Here is a 15,559-nt window from a genome sequence, read left to right on the forward strand (position 1 = left end):
ACAGATGGCTGCCACCTTACAGCCGTCCTAGAGGACAGATCTAAACAATGGACTATGGGGCCTCAGTGCAAGTCAGAACCTGGAAAGTTTGGTAAAAATACTGAAGCTCAGCATGGCCCTCCTCGCCAGCCTAAATCAGTCAGAAAGGGACCAGGCTAAGTACCTTTTTTAAAAGAGAGGATCTCACTATGCAACACTGGCTGGCCTCGAACTCACACGAGATCCACTTGCCTCTGCCTCCTGAGTGCTGGAATTAAAGGCATGTACTACCACACCTTAAATGCACAACCTGAACCAGAGAGACTCAGGGGCAGCAAGAGCCACCCTAACTCACCTTTCTGAAATGCCCAGACCCTGGCAGACTTAGTCCAGGGCCCTGAGAGCCCAGTGATGGAGACCCTTCCCTCACCTGAATGCCAGGAAAGTGACTTTCTCTGCATGTGACGAAAACCAGGCTCAGAAACCCTAAGACTACAGCAGGTCTCCCCTTAGGCAGACGACATTTTAAAACTTGGCTTGGACCAGGAGGACGGCTCAGCATGTGGAGGCGCTTTCTGCCAGGCCAAACAACCTGAGTTCAGGACCCATATGACGGAAGCGGAGAACTGACTCCCTCAAGCTGTCTTGACTTCCACATAGGAGCCATGGCATGCACACACCCACACATAAACCAGTATCTTAAAACAAAGAAAAAGAAAAATGTGGCTCAAGAGATGGGAATGGACGCAGACTGACAGGTAAAGGACAGTCAGAAGGCAGAACTGTTATGACATGCCACCACACTAAGTAAAAACCTCTCAGCCTGGCCAGGTTCTGTATTTAGATGGACGACTGTGTCTAAGCAATGAGGATCCATAAACGGAAAGGAGGCTTCCCCTGGGGATCCAAAAACCCATCCCATAGAAAACCCACCATGTCCCAGGCCTCTAGAAACCACTAGGCAATTAGTCATTGAACTCTCAAATCCAAGGAGGGCCCATGTCAAAGCCTGGGGCTCTTGGCAGATGAATGGGTGGGGTACCCCTGGGAGCAAGCAAGCAGAGCAGCACACAACAGCAGTGTCCAAATCTCAAGTTTTTAATTTCAACACCGGAGGGCTGGGTCAGACCAGATCCTGGGGCCGAGTTGTCCTCTTGGACTGCGTGCACAGACTCCGGTGTTGACGCTTTAGTCGTAGATCTTCAGATCTTCAGCCTGGGGCTCAGTTCCACTTGCTCTTCAGTCCCTGAGGCTAGCTCCTTCTGCTGCCTCCCCTCATGCCATGCTGAGAGAAGCCTCCCGGACAGCCACCTCATCCCCTGGGTACTCTCCCAGGGATGGCGACACTTTAGCCTAGAACATCTGTACTATGACTCATTCCCTGTTACCACAGCCAGCAAAGCTTCGGTGAGAGGCCCTGCCTCCTCACCTACCGCTTCCACAAGCCCCACAAGGGCCAGGGCCCGTTTTCTAGGGCACTGCCCTGACTCCAGTGTCCATCGTGCACAGTGGGCAGCCAGCCGGGGCCGACCTAAGCGGAATACTTCACCCACCGACTCAGGGCCACCCCGGGGACCCAAGTGGATGCGGCCAACAGCCTCTTCTAGCTCCTCCTCTAGCTCAGGCAGCAAGAACCGGCCAGCAGCCTCCAGAGCTTCCTCAGCCTTGGAGCCCAGCAGGGGCTGGCCAGGTGGGGGTATGGGTCCCAGAGCAGCCCCGCAGCCCCGACAACCATGCAAATGATGTAGGACAGGCCAGGCTGCACTAGGGGACAGACCACGAAGGGGCACCAAATCCATCTGGGCTTCAGCAAAGCTGCCGTAGAGCAGGGCCCGGAAGAAAGGGGAGGCAGTAGCTGAAGCAGCTCGCTGAGCAGGGAGCTGGAGGCCTGAATCCAGGACGAAGTGCAGGTCAGGAGCGGGGACGGGGGCTGGACCCAGCAGAGGTTCATAGAGGCAAGGGGCCAGTGAGTCTAGTTCCAAGGGTACGGCAGGGAAAAGGGCTGGGCTCACAGTGGGAGACACTAGGCCTTGGAGACAGGAAAGGGAATCTGCTGCGAAGAAGAGGAAGAGTGGGTGTGGAACTGGCTGAGTTAGTGCCGTCAGGAGGTGGCGGAGGCCACCCTGATCCAGAAGTAAGCGGCGCCACAGAGTAGGTTTCCTGTGGGGAAAAGAGAGTCTTTCATTAGGGGTATGAGGGCCCGCTAGGACCTACAGGACAGGAGAGTTGCCATCTTACTTGCAATCCCTGCAAGACACCCGTTTCCCCCTCACCGGCAGATGAAGGGCAGGGTCAGTGCGCAGGCTACGCGGTCCTCGGGACTCCCGGAGAGCAGCAGGTGGGTGAGGGCGCCTACTCCAAAGGGAGACTCAGCCTGAACAGTCAGGTTCTGCAGCAGCATCTCACCTGCGGGGACAGGCACAGCAGGTCAGGTTGGGTGCTGTGGGCAAGACAGGACTCTGGGTCCGTAAAAGGGAGGAGAGTAAAATCTCAGGGCGAGACATCAACCGAGGTGCGAAGAGCCCTGGTCAAGGACAGGCAAGTGGACGGCCGGGGTGCAGAGCGGGGCCCTCGAGGAAGGAAGCAGCCTACAGTCAGGCCCAGAAGACAGGCTGGTCCTCAGATGAAAACAGCAGGCGGGCCTGAGAGGACACGGTGCCTCGGTCTGAGTTCCTAAGTGAGTGTGCCCAGGGGAGAACCAGGACAGTGCAGAACCAAGAGGAGAGTGGGTACAGAAATGCAGAAAGGTCAGATCCTCGGGCACTAGGAGCCAAACCTGGTAACCAGGTTATCTGGGCTCCACGGTTTGGGCAAAGAACAGAACAGACTTCTCTGTCTTCCAGGGCTGTGGAACAGAAGGGAAAGCTCCCTGCCTTCCAGGCCCCATACCCCCAACGCCTGGGGGCTGAGAAGCCCGGATGGGGGGCTGCAGAGAACAATGAGGACAAGTGAGTAGGAAGCAGAGCTTCTAGGACCACCAAAGGTGCGGGAGGAAATGGGCCTTTCACGTGGGTAGGGACAGGGGAAACATACCCAGCTCTCGGTGCTGGCTTCGGTGTACAGTCCGGGCACGTGGCACAGGCCAGTCATCTGGTGAGACACCGAGTACGAGCCAGGCCCGCAGCAGTGCTGCGCCATAGCTGCGCACAAAGGCCTCGAGGCAGGCAGGGTTACAGGTGAGGCGGGCCAAGATGCGTAGTGCACGTGGGTTTGGTGGTCCTGGGGCACCCGTCACATAGGCCAACAGGCCACACAGTGCTGGCCCAGTCACTAGAGCTCCACTTGGGTCAGGAGCCTGGGAGAAACGTGACAGCAGCAACAGTGCTGGCCCCCTCTTGGCCCCAAGGCTCCTCAGGAGTGGCAGCAGGGGGTCGGTCCAGTTTGCGAAGTGTGCGGGGTGTCGACACTGAGGTCTGGCCAAGGGAAGGACTGACTGACTCCGACGGCTCTGGCATCGGACAACGCTCGGGAGACCAATCCGGGGAGATATCTCCAGGGCCTGCTGCATAACCCTCAGAAATCAGCCACAACCTACAGAGGACAAGAAGAAAAGGAGTCTGAACCCAGAGCCGAGGTGAGGAAGCAGGACCCAAAGAGATGGTTCTGCATCATAAACTCAAGGCAAACATGGGATGGTGAGATCCAGGACAGTCTGCTGAGATACTGTCTCAAAAGGAAAAAAAAAGGGTAGACAGAGGGAAGGAGGGAGGGAAGAAGGAAGAATGGAGGGAGGAGAGGAAAAGACAGGCAAGGAGAGAAAGGGGTCAGCTCCGTGAAGGTGTGCAAAGTGGGGGGAACACGGCCTGAGGTGGGCCACACCTCATTCTGAATTACTAGTGTTCACCATGTGCCAAGTCCAGCTTCAGGTGCTCAAGAAAAGCATGAACAAAGCATGTTATTCCCAGAGTTTATGATCTATGGAGGAGAAAGAGCGCAAGCATGTAAACCACACAGCAGGACCAGGTACACAGTGTTTCATGCCTGTGATCCTGGCACTCAGGGCACTGACACAGGAGGATGATAAGTTTAAGATCAGCCTAGGCGACAGAGTGAGACCCCTTGTCCAAACAAAACAAAGCAAACCTCCCATGGCATGTTGCTGTTGAAGTCAGCGCAGTGAGGATGTGCTAACAGGAGAGGAAAGCGATACTGACGATCAGAGGCGAGGTGAGATATCAAATAAGATGGTGATCATGACCCCTCACAAAGATGGTAAGAACCGAACCAAGACTTGAAGGAGGTGAGAGATGAAGGCACACAGGAGGAAGAGTGCTCTCGACAGAGAGACTCTCGGATAGCACTTTCTCATCATGTGTAGGAACTAAAGAGGAGGCCTTCAGGGAGTGAGAGTGGAGATGTAGTTGGAGTTCCCAAGACAGACATTCCTGACCATCACTCAGAGCTGGGTAAGGGGTAGTCTTTGCAACAACTCTGTGGGTATGAGGCTGTTAGCCTCCATTGCACACACAAGCAATCAGTGGCTCAGAAAAGTCACTTAGTTTTGGTGATGGGACAGAATAAGAACAGGTAAAAGGATAGCTGTAAGTTCAAGGACAGCCTGGGCTACACACTGAGATTCAGGCAGCCTGGCCTCCAAAGTAAAATGCTATCTCATAAATAAATAAATAAACAAACAAACAAACAAACAAACAAACAAACAAAAAACTGGGCTCCATAGCATACCACTGTAACTGGGACACATGCCACCCCTAGTCAATTTGCATAGGGCCCAGAGTTCTGGATGATGGGTGGAGCCAGGGTCAGATGGCAGATTCAAGTCATATTAGGGAAGAGCAATGAACTAGGAATAAATCTTGGTAAATCTCTAAGACAGGAAAGAGGCAGAGGTAAGGAAGATGGTCATGGCAGACACAAACTCCCTCCCCAAAGCTCCATCCATCCCTCAGGCCCTGACAAGAGGACTCACCTCAGGCTCCGGTAGCTCCCTGCCTCTGTCTGCCCAGGGCTCCGTTCCTCAGGGAAGTCCCAGGAAGCGGCTTCTATTCCTTCTTCTTCCTCTTCCCCAGCTTCACCACATAGCTGCCTGGCCAGAAGAGGCACGAGGCCCAGAGCCTGTAGCTTGCCCAAGGCCCCAGTATCATAAAGGAAGCCTACAAGAGCAGCCACAACACGTGGATGCCAGGCACTGGCACCAGGGTCCTGCAGCAGGCCCATCAGCAGCTCCAAACCACCAGCGTCCCGCAGCCGGGCCCGGTTGATGGCTTCCCGGCACAAGAGACACACAGCCCGCACTAGGGGCTGCTGGGAAGCTGAGCTGGTCCCACTGGGACCCCGTCGCCGCCTTAGCTCACCTAGTAACACCTCCACACCACCAGCATTGCCCAGTGCGGGCCGCACTAGGCCCTGAGCACACAGATTGGCAAGGATCAGGATGGCCGCCTCACGTATTGCCCGTTTAGGGTGAGAAGCCAGGCTGACAAGTGGGCCCAGTCCCCCACCCAGACTTAGCTGCTCAGCACAGGCCCGGGAACAGCCTCGGCTGAGTTCCAAGAGAGCACGGACTAGGGCCGAGGTCAGTGCAGGGTCTGGGGCCGTGGCTAGGAGCTCAGCCAGTGGCCGAACTGCTCCCTGCTGTGCCAGGGCCAATCGGTGCTGGGGTGAGTCTGCCAGGTTGCGGAGGGCACGAACTATACTCTGTAGGCATTGTGAGTCCTGGCAGGCCGCCAGGCTCTCAACAAGAAAGGGCACAGCACCTGGAGAAGGAAGAGGAAGATACATGAGCAAGGGTAGCCATGTCAAGTCCTTCTGCAAGTCTCTGCTCACCCCACTCCCACAGCCTTCTCACCGGCAGAGTGGATGTCCCTGCAGTTCTCAGGTTCCATGGCTAAGTTCCCCAGAGCGCGAGCCGTCCGGTTCTGGATGCTGTCTGTCTTCACACATTGAAGAATGGTCACTGCAAGGACAGTTTGCCTTCTTGAGGACTCTACCCCTTATCTGTTTCTCATCGATCAGTTCAAGAATGTGGTAAATGTCTGGGGATGCAGGTCAGTGCTAGAGCCATCCCCAGCAACCCAAAGAGAGTGGGAGGGGGAAGAGGAAAGATAGGGGGGGACGTGATTTGAGAGGGTTGGGGAAGGTCTTCAGAAGATGCTAGGAGGTGAGCAAGAGCTGGAGGACTGAACGGATATTTGTCAGAAGGATGGTAAATGGAAAGGCTAGTGTCTCAGGTTTGGAAGCAGCTTTTCCAAATGCCTCAAAGTAATAGTGTCTGTTCTATGATTTCACAAAGCCCCTCAAATAACTGTCCAAGGAGTCAAAATTTAAATGTGAAGGCAACAGCAGCCACAAAAGGGTTTTAAGAAGGGCAGTGACATTATACACTCCAGCATCTGTAGTGGTGGGGTATTACAAGAGAAAGGAACGGGCCAGGGAGAATGGATGAAGCTGTCACAGTGGTCCAGGTAATCTGGCTTGAACCAAGTCAGCTTTCATCCCTGCCAATCCGAAGATAATCCTGCCCAGGACAGAAATGTGGAAGCAAGGTTAGAGAGAACCCGGTATTTACGAGGGCTGTTGTCAAGCCTCTGGTCAAACGCATTACTGTACAAGTGCATTCTATCCAAGTTCTAAATATATAAATGCTTCCACTTTAAAAAATAAGCTTTTGTCAAAACTGGCCAATGACACAGCTTTGTTCCCATCGTTGCCGTTAGGAGGCGCCAAATCAGCCGGTTCGCAGAAAGGCTTATCCTTTGCGGGAATTTGGTTACTGTGTGTTTTAAGTACCCAGCCTGTGCTTGGAGTCTGGGCATTCTGTATTTGAATTTCATTTTATGCCCACTTCAACCCTGTCGGGTAGCTACTGCTATTATTTTGAAGGGGTTGGGTGATTTGCCTGGTATTTCTAACTACACCACTTTCTAAGTCCATTCTCTGAACTTTCAAAACCACTTTCTGGCCTCCAGATCATCCACATGAAGCCTTGCACAGGGACGGACAGTCCGCTATAAACGCCAAAACTAGAAAGGACAAACCATTCGCTCAAAAGAGGCGGGAGCCAATACCTAGTCCTGATCGGGGCGGGTCCAGGTATAATTTATAGAGAGCAGTGACGTCACACAGCATGACACCTGAGGAGATGAGTGGCGCTGCACCATCACAAAGCACGCACTCAGAGACACGACCTAAAGAACTAACTAAGGATTGCACAGGTCCTGTGGGTGGAACTTTTCTGAGACATCGGGGCGGAGCACTTACCCAAAGGGAGAATGCCTCCAAGTCTACGTACTTCGACCCGGCACGCCCCCTCCGTACAGCAGTTGGCTAGAATGCTGAGCGCCAAATCCAGCGTCTTGCGCAGGCGCACTGGCATCGAAGGAGTCAAAGGCGACTCCGCAGCGGGGGCGGGGCCAGGGGAAGGACCGGCTGACGCAACCGACGAAGGGGCGGAGCCAGAGCCTGCTTGGGACGGGGCGGGGCCCGCAGCAGCCGTTCGGCGTAGCAGAGCGAGGAGGGGGCGGAGCCCGCCGCGTGCCCGGAAGCGCTCAATTCCCTCTGCTGCCTTGATGTGGCGCGTGCGAAGAGCTAAGAGCGCGCGGCCCAGGGGTGTCTCGTTGGTAGCTGGGTCCTTTCCCCAGCCCGGCCCCTCCCCGGCCGCCGCCGTGAGTTGCGCGAGGCAAAACGAGAGCGAGTCCGTAAGGGCCGGTCTCGCAGCCGCCATCTTGGCCCGGGCCTAAGGCTCCGCCCCGCGTCTCGCCGGTTCTCTGAGAGAGCGGAACTGGAAGAGAGGGGCGTGGCCAGGCTGCTCCTCTGAATAGCGCCGCCGCAGTTATCATGCGAGTCGGAAGTTGAGGTTCTAGATTCTGGACAGAAGACATGGCGAGAACCGTATTTATGTGTGAAAGTAAGAGGGCGTGTCCGGTGCATGCTGGGATATGTAGTCAGCCCCACCTTAGAGCAGTTTGAAATGGGCTTAAGAGTGAGCTGTTGCTTCTAGAACTATAGGTGCTGTCCTGGGCTGCCCAGCGTGACTTAGCTACTTCGCTCCCCGTACGTCCTTGTCAGCGACCGCCTTTCCTCGTTCAGATTTTATTGGCAACCCCCAAGCGCGGTGGCCTAGGGTCCCGAAACCGGACTGATTAACTCATAGAACTCCAAGCTTTCGTTAAGTGATTGAGAGAGTTAAACCTACCGAGAAAGTTCGCTGCTGCTTCCTAGAGCAGCTCGGGCTTGTAGACCTTTCCGTTTCCGGTGCTGGCCTCCAAGCCCCCAGTGTCTTTTCTCCAGCTGAGCTGAGTGAGTGGCATTTCGGAGACCGAGCGCTCTTCGCCCGCAATGGAACTTGCGGCGCCAGAAGCGGCTAGGGAGAATCCAGATGGGGTGAAGCTGCTGTTGAACCGGACATCAAAATTCCCGGGAGCCCTCAAGTCGCCCCTCGATTGCGAGGCTGAGCTGCAGGAGTGCCCTCTCCTGGCGCGGCCGGAGCAACCAGCTGCCGGGGCAAAGTTGCTGGAGCAGCAGTACCTATATAGGTCAGGTTCCGGCCCTGAAGAAGAAGCCTTTGCCAAGACCAATGATCCTATAGTCCCCAAAGCTTTCAGGTGCCGCAGTTGTGGGCTGACTGTAGCCAGCCTCTCTGACCTCATTCACCATCAAAGCAGCCATGGGTGTGACCGGCCTTACAGCTGTCCAGAGTGTGACAAAAGCTTCCGGCGTGGCTCAGATCTGGTTAAGCACTACAGGGTGCACACTGGTGAAAAACCTTACCCTTGCCCAGAATGTGGCCGTTGCTTCAGTCTCAGCTCTAATCTCACTAAACACCGGCGTTCTCACTCAGGTCTCCGGCCTCATAAGTGCATGGAGTGTGGGGAGGCCTTTGGCCGCAGTGCAGACCTAGCAAAACACCAGAGGGTGCACACTGGGGAGAAGCCCTATGCTTGTGCTGAGTGTGGTAAGACTTTCAGGGTGAGCTCCAACCTGATTCAGCACCAGCGTACTCACACTGGTGAGAAACCCTACCGCTGTGGACTCTGTGGCAAGAGTTTCAGCCTGAGCTCTAACCTTTTACAGCACCAACGCTGTCACACAGGTGAGAAACCCTACTTCTGTGCCTGGTGTGGAGACAGCTTTGGGCGCAGTTCCTATCTGCTGGAACACCAGCGTTCACACACAGGCGAGAAGCCCTACAATTGCTGTGAGTGTGGCAAGAACTTCACCAACAGCTCAAACTGCCTAAGGCACCAGCGCACTCACAATGGAGAACCGCCTTTCAGGTGTCTTGAGTGTGGACGTGGCTTTAGCGAGAGCACCATGTTCATTGAACACCAGCGCATTCACTTGAGCCAATGACAGGCCTTTCCAGAATATGGCAAAATCTTACACCACAGCTTCATTAATGTTAACACATGGGCAAAAAGTCCTAGAAGTTTCCTGGTTGCAGCTAGTATTTTGTGGACAATACCAGCATATCCACGCAAACCAAAGACCTTACATTTGCAGCAAGTGTGCCAGGGGCTTCAGGCAGATTTCCCACTTGCTCTTCTACCAGGTGACCCACAGTCGCAAGAAGACTTCCATCTGCTTGTAAGGTGGCAAGGCCTTTGCCCATAAACTCCCAACCTTGTCTAGCACCAATGGATTACCAAGAGGGGAGCTTCTGCAGACATCCCCTGGCTTCAATTTTAATCCAGATTTTGTTTCTGGGTTTGGTCCAGCCCTGAGAAGCCTGCAGGAACCAGGGTTTTTAAGCAGACCCCTTTTCTGAATCCCTTAGATGGTTTAATTAAGGGCCAATAATAGGACTCACAATTGCCACCTGGATTGAGCCAGGAACCCCAGGCTAGAGCATAGCACTAGAGCTGTGGCTACTACCTTCAAAGAGACAAGATCTTGGGGGGGGGGGGGGGGGAAGGTCCTGCTGTTCCATGAAATTATATTCAGAGTAATATCCATTAGCTAGAGGGAAGTTTTAGATGTCCAGAGCCAATAACCTTAACCCAGCTGCTTTGAGATAGATTAACCATAACCAAAGCAACAACAGCCAGGACGGTGGTGGGACACACAGAGGCAGGCGGATCTCTGTGAGTTGAGGCCAGCCTGGGCTACAGAGCGAGTCCAGGACAGGCACCAAAACTACACAGAGAAACCCTGTCTTAGAAAACCAAAAAAAAAAAAAAAAAAAAAAGGCGTGTGCCACCGCCGCCCGGCCCAAATGTATTTCTACTGCTAAAATTAGTGTATATGAGAGTTGGAAGGTTTCCCAAAGCACCACATAATCTTTGATCAGAGCACAGTCCAAGCAGGGACTGCCTGTTTGCCTGAGAGGCATGGACTAACCCTTTTAAGGTTGAGGATGGAGCTTTTTGTTTCAAAGACTTAGTAACTCCTTTGTGACAGTCCTTTCATCCTTAACTGCAAACTCCGTGTCCCCTGCCCTCCAGTTTTGCTGCCGTTTATTTAGCTTGCTGCATCTAGAACTGTGTGTATAGAGTAAGAAGCTAAAGAGGAAGAAATCAAGTTACCCAGCCTCAGTTTTGTTCTTCCTAGCTGTGTGACCCATTACCTCTTTTGGGTCTCAGTTTCTTCATCTATGAAACATGCAGTCTACCTCACCAGGCTGTGAAGATTCCATGAATATACCTACCTTCATGAAGTACCTGGTTAGGAGAATGGCCTCAGTTCTCCTCAAGTCTGGAGTCCTGTTGGTTGCATCATTCAGAAAGCATCATGGCAGCTCACGGATCAGCCCCTAAGATTACAGAAATGAACTAGACACTCCTGGAGTAGACTATTGTCCCATAAAGGCAATGGATCAGTAATAAGAGATGCTGGCATTGGAGAAGGGTTTTTGTCGCCTGGAGCAAATCTGAAAGGTGTGACCCAGGTGATGTCTAATGAACAGCTCTGGCTCCTCAGGATGGGTAAAGGAGTAAGTTACTAAAGAAATGATTCTTGATGTGTTCCCATCAACAGCACTTCAAAAAACCCAACCCAAGGTTTGAGTTGACTACCTGAGCATAGCACATACACAGTTGGCACTCAATAAATAGTTATGATTGGGTTTTGTTGATACTGCTTACTGTTGACCTTTGGCTCTGTTACAGTGAGTGAGTATAAATGTTCTACCCATACCTGTGTATGTGTGCTAAGCATATGGCACAGGTGAGTATTGAAGCAAAATTTCTTATGGGAGTTGAAAGCTGACTTCTCACATAGCAGATAACCCCTGGGTGTACTCTCTTAACTCCAGAAAATAACAAAACAAAATTTCCTGACCAAACATAGAAGCAGATCTCAGAAGCAAGAGGGATGGGCTTAATCCAACAGATAGCATTATCCAAGTATGTGACCAGCTTTTAGGCCAGAAAGCCAAACATTTGTCTGGCCCTGTCTGTGTATGTTTAAACTGATAGAAAATTTCAATCAAACTGCACATTCAAATTTAGATTTCTAGTTTTTCTGTTTGTATAGTTAAAGAAAAGATAAATCCATCAATATTTGATCTTTTTTAGGATTTATTTTTATGTGTCTGTGCTGAGGTGAGTTGGTGTGCACCATCATGGCCAGAAGGGATTGGATTCCCTGGGACTAGAGTTATAAGCATTAATAGCCTGATGTTGGTGCTGGGAACCAAACTCAAGTCCTCTGCAAGAGTGGTAGGCATTCTTAACTGCCCGCCCAACATAAGATTTTTTTTTTTTTTTTTTTTGGTTTTTTGAGGCAGGGTTTCTCTGTGTAGCTTTGTGCCTTTCCTGGAACTCGCTTTGGAGACCAGGCTGGCCTCAAACTCACAGAGATCCGCCTGCCTCTGCCTCCCGAGTGCTGGGATTAAAGGCATGCGCCACCACCGCCCAGCCCCAGCATAAGATCTTATAGAACAATGATTTGTTTGGTAAGGGCTGTCCCATCATTCTTGTATTTCTGACTCAACATGAGGACTTTTTCTTACTCTTCTGACCCTACAGAAGCCACTGGGGATAACACCCAAACACTACCATGTATGAGAAGGACCCTTCATAGATTGAAGCCGAAATGTCCCCTTTACCCATTTGTATCCTCATCCTACTATTTCCGTCCTCCCCCCTCCCCTAACATTGCTCAGAGACTGACCTGTCCTCCTCCTGAGTCTGCCTATCCCCTCACCCAGGTTATCACTCCTTAAGCCTCTTTCTCTGAAAGCGGGCATGGGCAGAGCACACAAACTAGTCAAGGCAAACTCCTGTGTGCCTTTGTTAAGAGGTCTAAGTATTGAACCCTGGTTGATTCACTGAGAGGTGGTGGGAATCCAGCAAATACAGAAGCACTCTATTAGGGCTTAAGTAAATCTGGGAGTATTGAAGTGGCCCTTGGAATAGCCCAGCTCCTGTCTAGTTCTAGACATGGGATAGAGTAAAATTCTGGCATCAAGTTGTCTTGTGTGATCCTGATGGGGTATACAGAGACCCATGTGCCTGGCAACTGGAGTCCAGACTACCTGTAAGCTCATCTGCTGTGGCAGGACTTCTGGGAGGTCTACTTACTCTCTTCCCAGGTCATTCCCCTCCGTGTACTGTAGGAGGGCAAGGCCTGGATCTATGCTGTCCCCGATGAGTCTCAACAATCCCACTATGGGACAGACAGCCCTGAAGAAAGGCCGCATGATGTACAGTTTCTCTTCTCTAAGATTTGGGTCCATCTCCTAAGTGAATTGAGGGGAAAAGCCAGTTTGAGGAGAGGATGAGGGTGGGCTGACTTAGGGCAGACATCCATCTCTTATCTCAGTCATGTAGCTGCAGGGCTAAGGATCCCAGAGCTCTTAATTTCAAGGGGGTGGAGACAGGTAAATCTCCAGACATGCTCAGATTCAGGGACCAGTTGGAAACAGAATGGTGGGCAGATGCAATGCCAGCAAAAAAGTTTCATGCCTGACATGGTGGTACATACTTTTAACCCCAGTACTCCAGGAGACAGGCAAGCAGGCAGATCTCTTGTGTTTGCAGCCAGCCACTATGGTTCACCTAGTGAGTTTCAAGCCAGCCAGTGAGACCCTATACTTAAAAAGAAGAGAGAGACGAGAGAGAGAGAGAGAGAGAGAGAGAGAGAGAGAGAGAGAGAGAGAGAAGTGGCTTCAAGACTTTCTGTTCCAAGCTACCCACGAAGGGTAGGGTTGAAGTCTTTAGCAACAAGTCCAGGAACATGGTATACCATATGTTGTAGTAAGATGTTCCTGTCATCCCATCCCTCCTGTGTGTGATGATCTGAGTACATCAAAAGTGATTCTGGCTTAGGGCCTGGACCTCAAAGTTTTTGTTTCTGACTCCTGAGCAGAGCCTTGAGTCTCCTTTCTTCCCATTGCTTCCCCCACATAGCTGCTCAGAGTCATGAACATGTTGCTTCTTATCTCCCTCAACCCTAGACCCACATCATTCCCATACCACAACTGTTAAGAGTTGGAAGGTTGGAGAGAGGAGGAAGTTCCATTTGGGACCATGACTGTGAAGAATGTGGGAATGAGAACTTCCATTCAGCATGGAAAGATGCTGTTAGCAACAGCTCTGGCCCAGAGGCCCACAGTATTTCCTGAGGTATTGACCACAAGAAGCCATGATTGGAATTGCAATATACATAGCTCAGAAACACTGTCACCAGAGAACCCTAGGGTCCTTTTCTGGACATGGTCCCATGTAGCAGGCTTTCTTGGACCACCAGACCCCAAATCATGACATGGAGATTTATTAATTATGAATGCTCAGCCTTAGCTTAGGCTTATTTCTAGCTAGCTTTTTTAAACATAAATTATCTCATTTCTATTAATCTATGTTCTGTCCTGAGGCTTATTTACCTCATGTACATACTGTCCATCCTGCTTCCTCTGTGTCTGTCTGGCTGACACCCCTTTTCTCTCTGTCCATCAACCTTGCCTATCCCTCCTCTGCCTAGCTATTGGCCATTTAACTTTTTTTTTTCTTTTTTTTTTTGGTTTTTCGAGACAGGGTTTCTCTGTGTAGCTTTGTGCCTTTCCTGGAACTCGCTCTGTAGACCAGGCTGGCCTCGAACTCACAGAGATCCGCCTGCCTCTGCCTCCCAAGTGCTGGGATTAAAGGCGTGTGCCACCACCGCCCGGCTTAACTTTTTATTAAACTAATCAGGTGCCTTAGGCAGGCAAGGTAAAACAGCAACACATCTTTACATAATTAAACAAATGCAGCATAAACAGAAGCAACACACCTTTACATAATTGAACATGTAGCATAAACAAATGCAACACATCTTTACATAGTTAAACAATTATTCTGTAACACAAACACATTTTTATTTAGTTAAACAAATATTCTATTCCACAACAGTTCCACTCATACAATCTACCTCTCTTCATCAGTGTCAGCTCTAAACTGACCACAGAGTCTTCTAGGATGTCCTAGAAGATACCAGAGTGACAGGATAAAAAAAGACTGAAGTTGTCTTGCCATGTGAGGCCTCTCTAGGTTTACTAACATCCACTGCTCTCCAGGGATGGAGTAAAGGAGGCCTCGACTCTACATATTCAAAAAGCAGGCTCCTCCAAGTACATTCACCCAAGCTCATGCCCTCAACTCAGGAAAGACTTCGTTCATTTTTTTAAATGTAACATCAAAGAGTGAATGAAATGAAGTCTAGTGTCTAAACCAATGAACTTGCTTTAAATAGCAAGTTAGGAGAAAAGAAAGTTCTCTTCTTGTTGATTTCTTCCTGCTCCCTTTCTCTCCTTCCTGAACAATTTGATATAAAGGTATCTAGCTAGGGGCAGACAGCAAAATATGCATCTTCTGTGGGCAGTAATACATGGCAAGGTGAAGAGTGTCCATCCACATGACAGATGCACTGACATAGGTTAGGGAGCATTAACCAAGTAAGGAGATGACGGGGGCAGTAAGGGACTGTTAAACTGGCCACTGATAAAATAACACATACAGTAAGGAATAAGGAAAGAGATAAAAGGAAGAAACCTAGGTGGTTCTTGAGTTGGATTAGAACTAAAGATATTAGTAGACAGTATTGTCAGTAATGTACAGATACAGAAATAAGTAGAGATGTAGGTGTGTATACACACCTTTGTGCCTGTGTTCAGATTTTCCCTAGCTCTGGATGGTCTTGAACCAGTGCCATCCCAGTAATAAAGGGTTTAGGGTAATAAAAATCAAGGAAGGCTGACACAGTGTTTTAGAATAATGAAGACTAAAGAGACGTGGTCATTAATGCAACAGGTACTATACCCTTTTTGCTATAACAAATAGTTTAGGTTAACTGGGAAAGATGGAGTAGAATCTAAGGTTTTTGATGACAGTCAAGTTCCTGATTTTGATGGTTGTAAGGGAATGGTCTTGTATGTAGAAAATAAAGTATTTGGAGGTTGTAGTTAGGTAAGGGAATGGTCTTGTATGTAGGAAATACATACTACAGAGGTTGTGCATTAGGACATTATTCTCAAATCATGCAGGGAAATTTTTGCATTGGATTTTAATCACTTTTGTAATTTTCTGCTTTAAAATAATTTTAGAGAAAAATCAGTCTGAACAGGAGGAAGTGGGAGGAGGATCACAAGTTCAAGGCCAGCCTGGGTTATATCGTGAGAGCCTGTGTAGCAGGCTTTCTTGGACCACCG

The 15,559-nt window shown here is 50.6% G+C and overlaps 2 protein-coding genes across 2 annotated transcripts; one reads left to right on the top strand and one right to left on the bottom strand.

Annotated features, from left to right (window-relative positions):
* Positions 1 to 1,061: 1,061 nt before the first annotated feature.
* On the bottom strand, positions 1,062 to 7,662 carry Armc5 (armadillo repeat containing 5). Its single transcript, XM_052712150.1, is given in 7 exon segments — positions 1,062 to 2,139; positions 2,253 to 2,385; positions 3,013 to 3,310; positions 3,312 to 3,510; positions 4,907 to 5,693; positions 5,786 to 5,893; positions 7,198 to 7,662. Coding segments are annotated over 7 exon segments (2,781 nt in total). The 5' UTR covers positions 7,661 to 7,662; the 3' UTR covers positions 1,062 to 1,346.
* A 600-nt stretch (positions 7,663 to 8,262) lies between these two features.
* Positions 8,263 to 11,008, top strand: LOC128094074 (zinc finger protein 239-like). The gene has a single exon (XM_052712152.1). The coding sequence runs from the start codon at positions 8,275 to 8,277 to the stop codon at positions 9,286 to 9,288; it is 1,014 nt and encodes a 337-aa protein (XP_052568112.1). The 5' UTR covers positions 8,263 to 8,274; the 3' UTR covers positions 9,289 to 11,008.
* The last annotated feature ends 4,551 nt before the right edge of the window (positions 11,009 to 15,559 follow it).

Source organism: Peromyscus californicus, unplaced genomic scaffold (assembly GCF_007827085.1).
Source record: "Peromyscus californicus insignis strain IS unplaced genomic scaffold, ASM782708v3 Scaffold_4__1_contigs__length_199733344, whole genome shotgun sequence".
NCBI classification, from domain to species: Eukaryota; Metazoa; Chordata; class Mammalia; order Rodentia; family Cricetidae; genus Peromyscus; species Peromyscus californicus.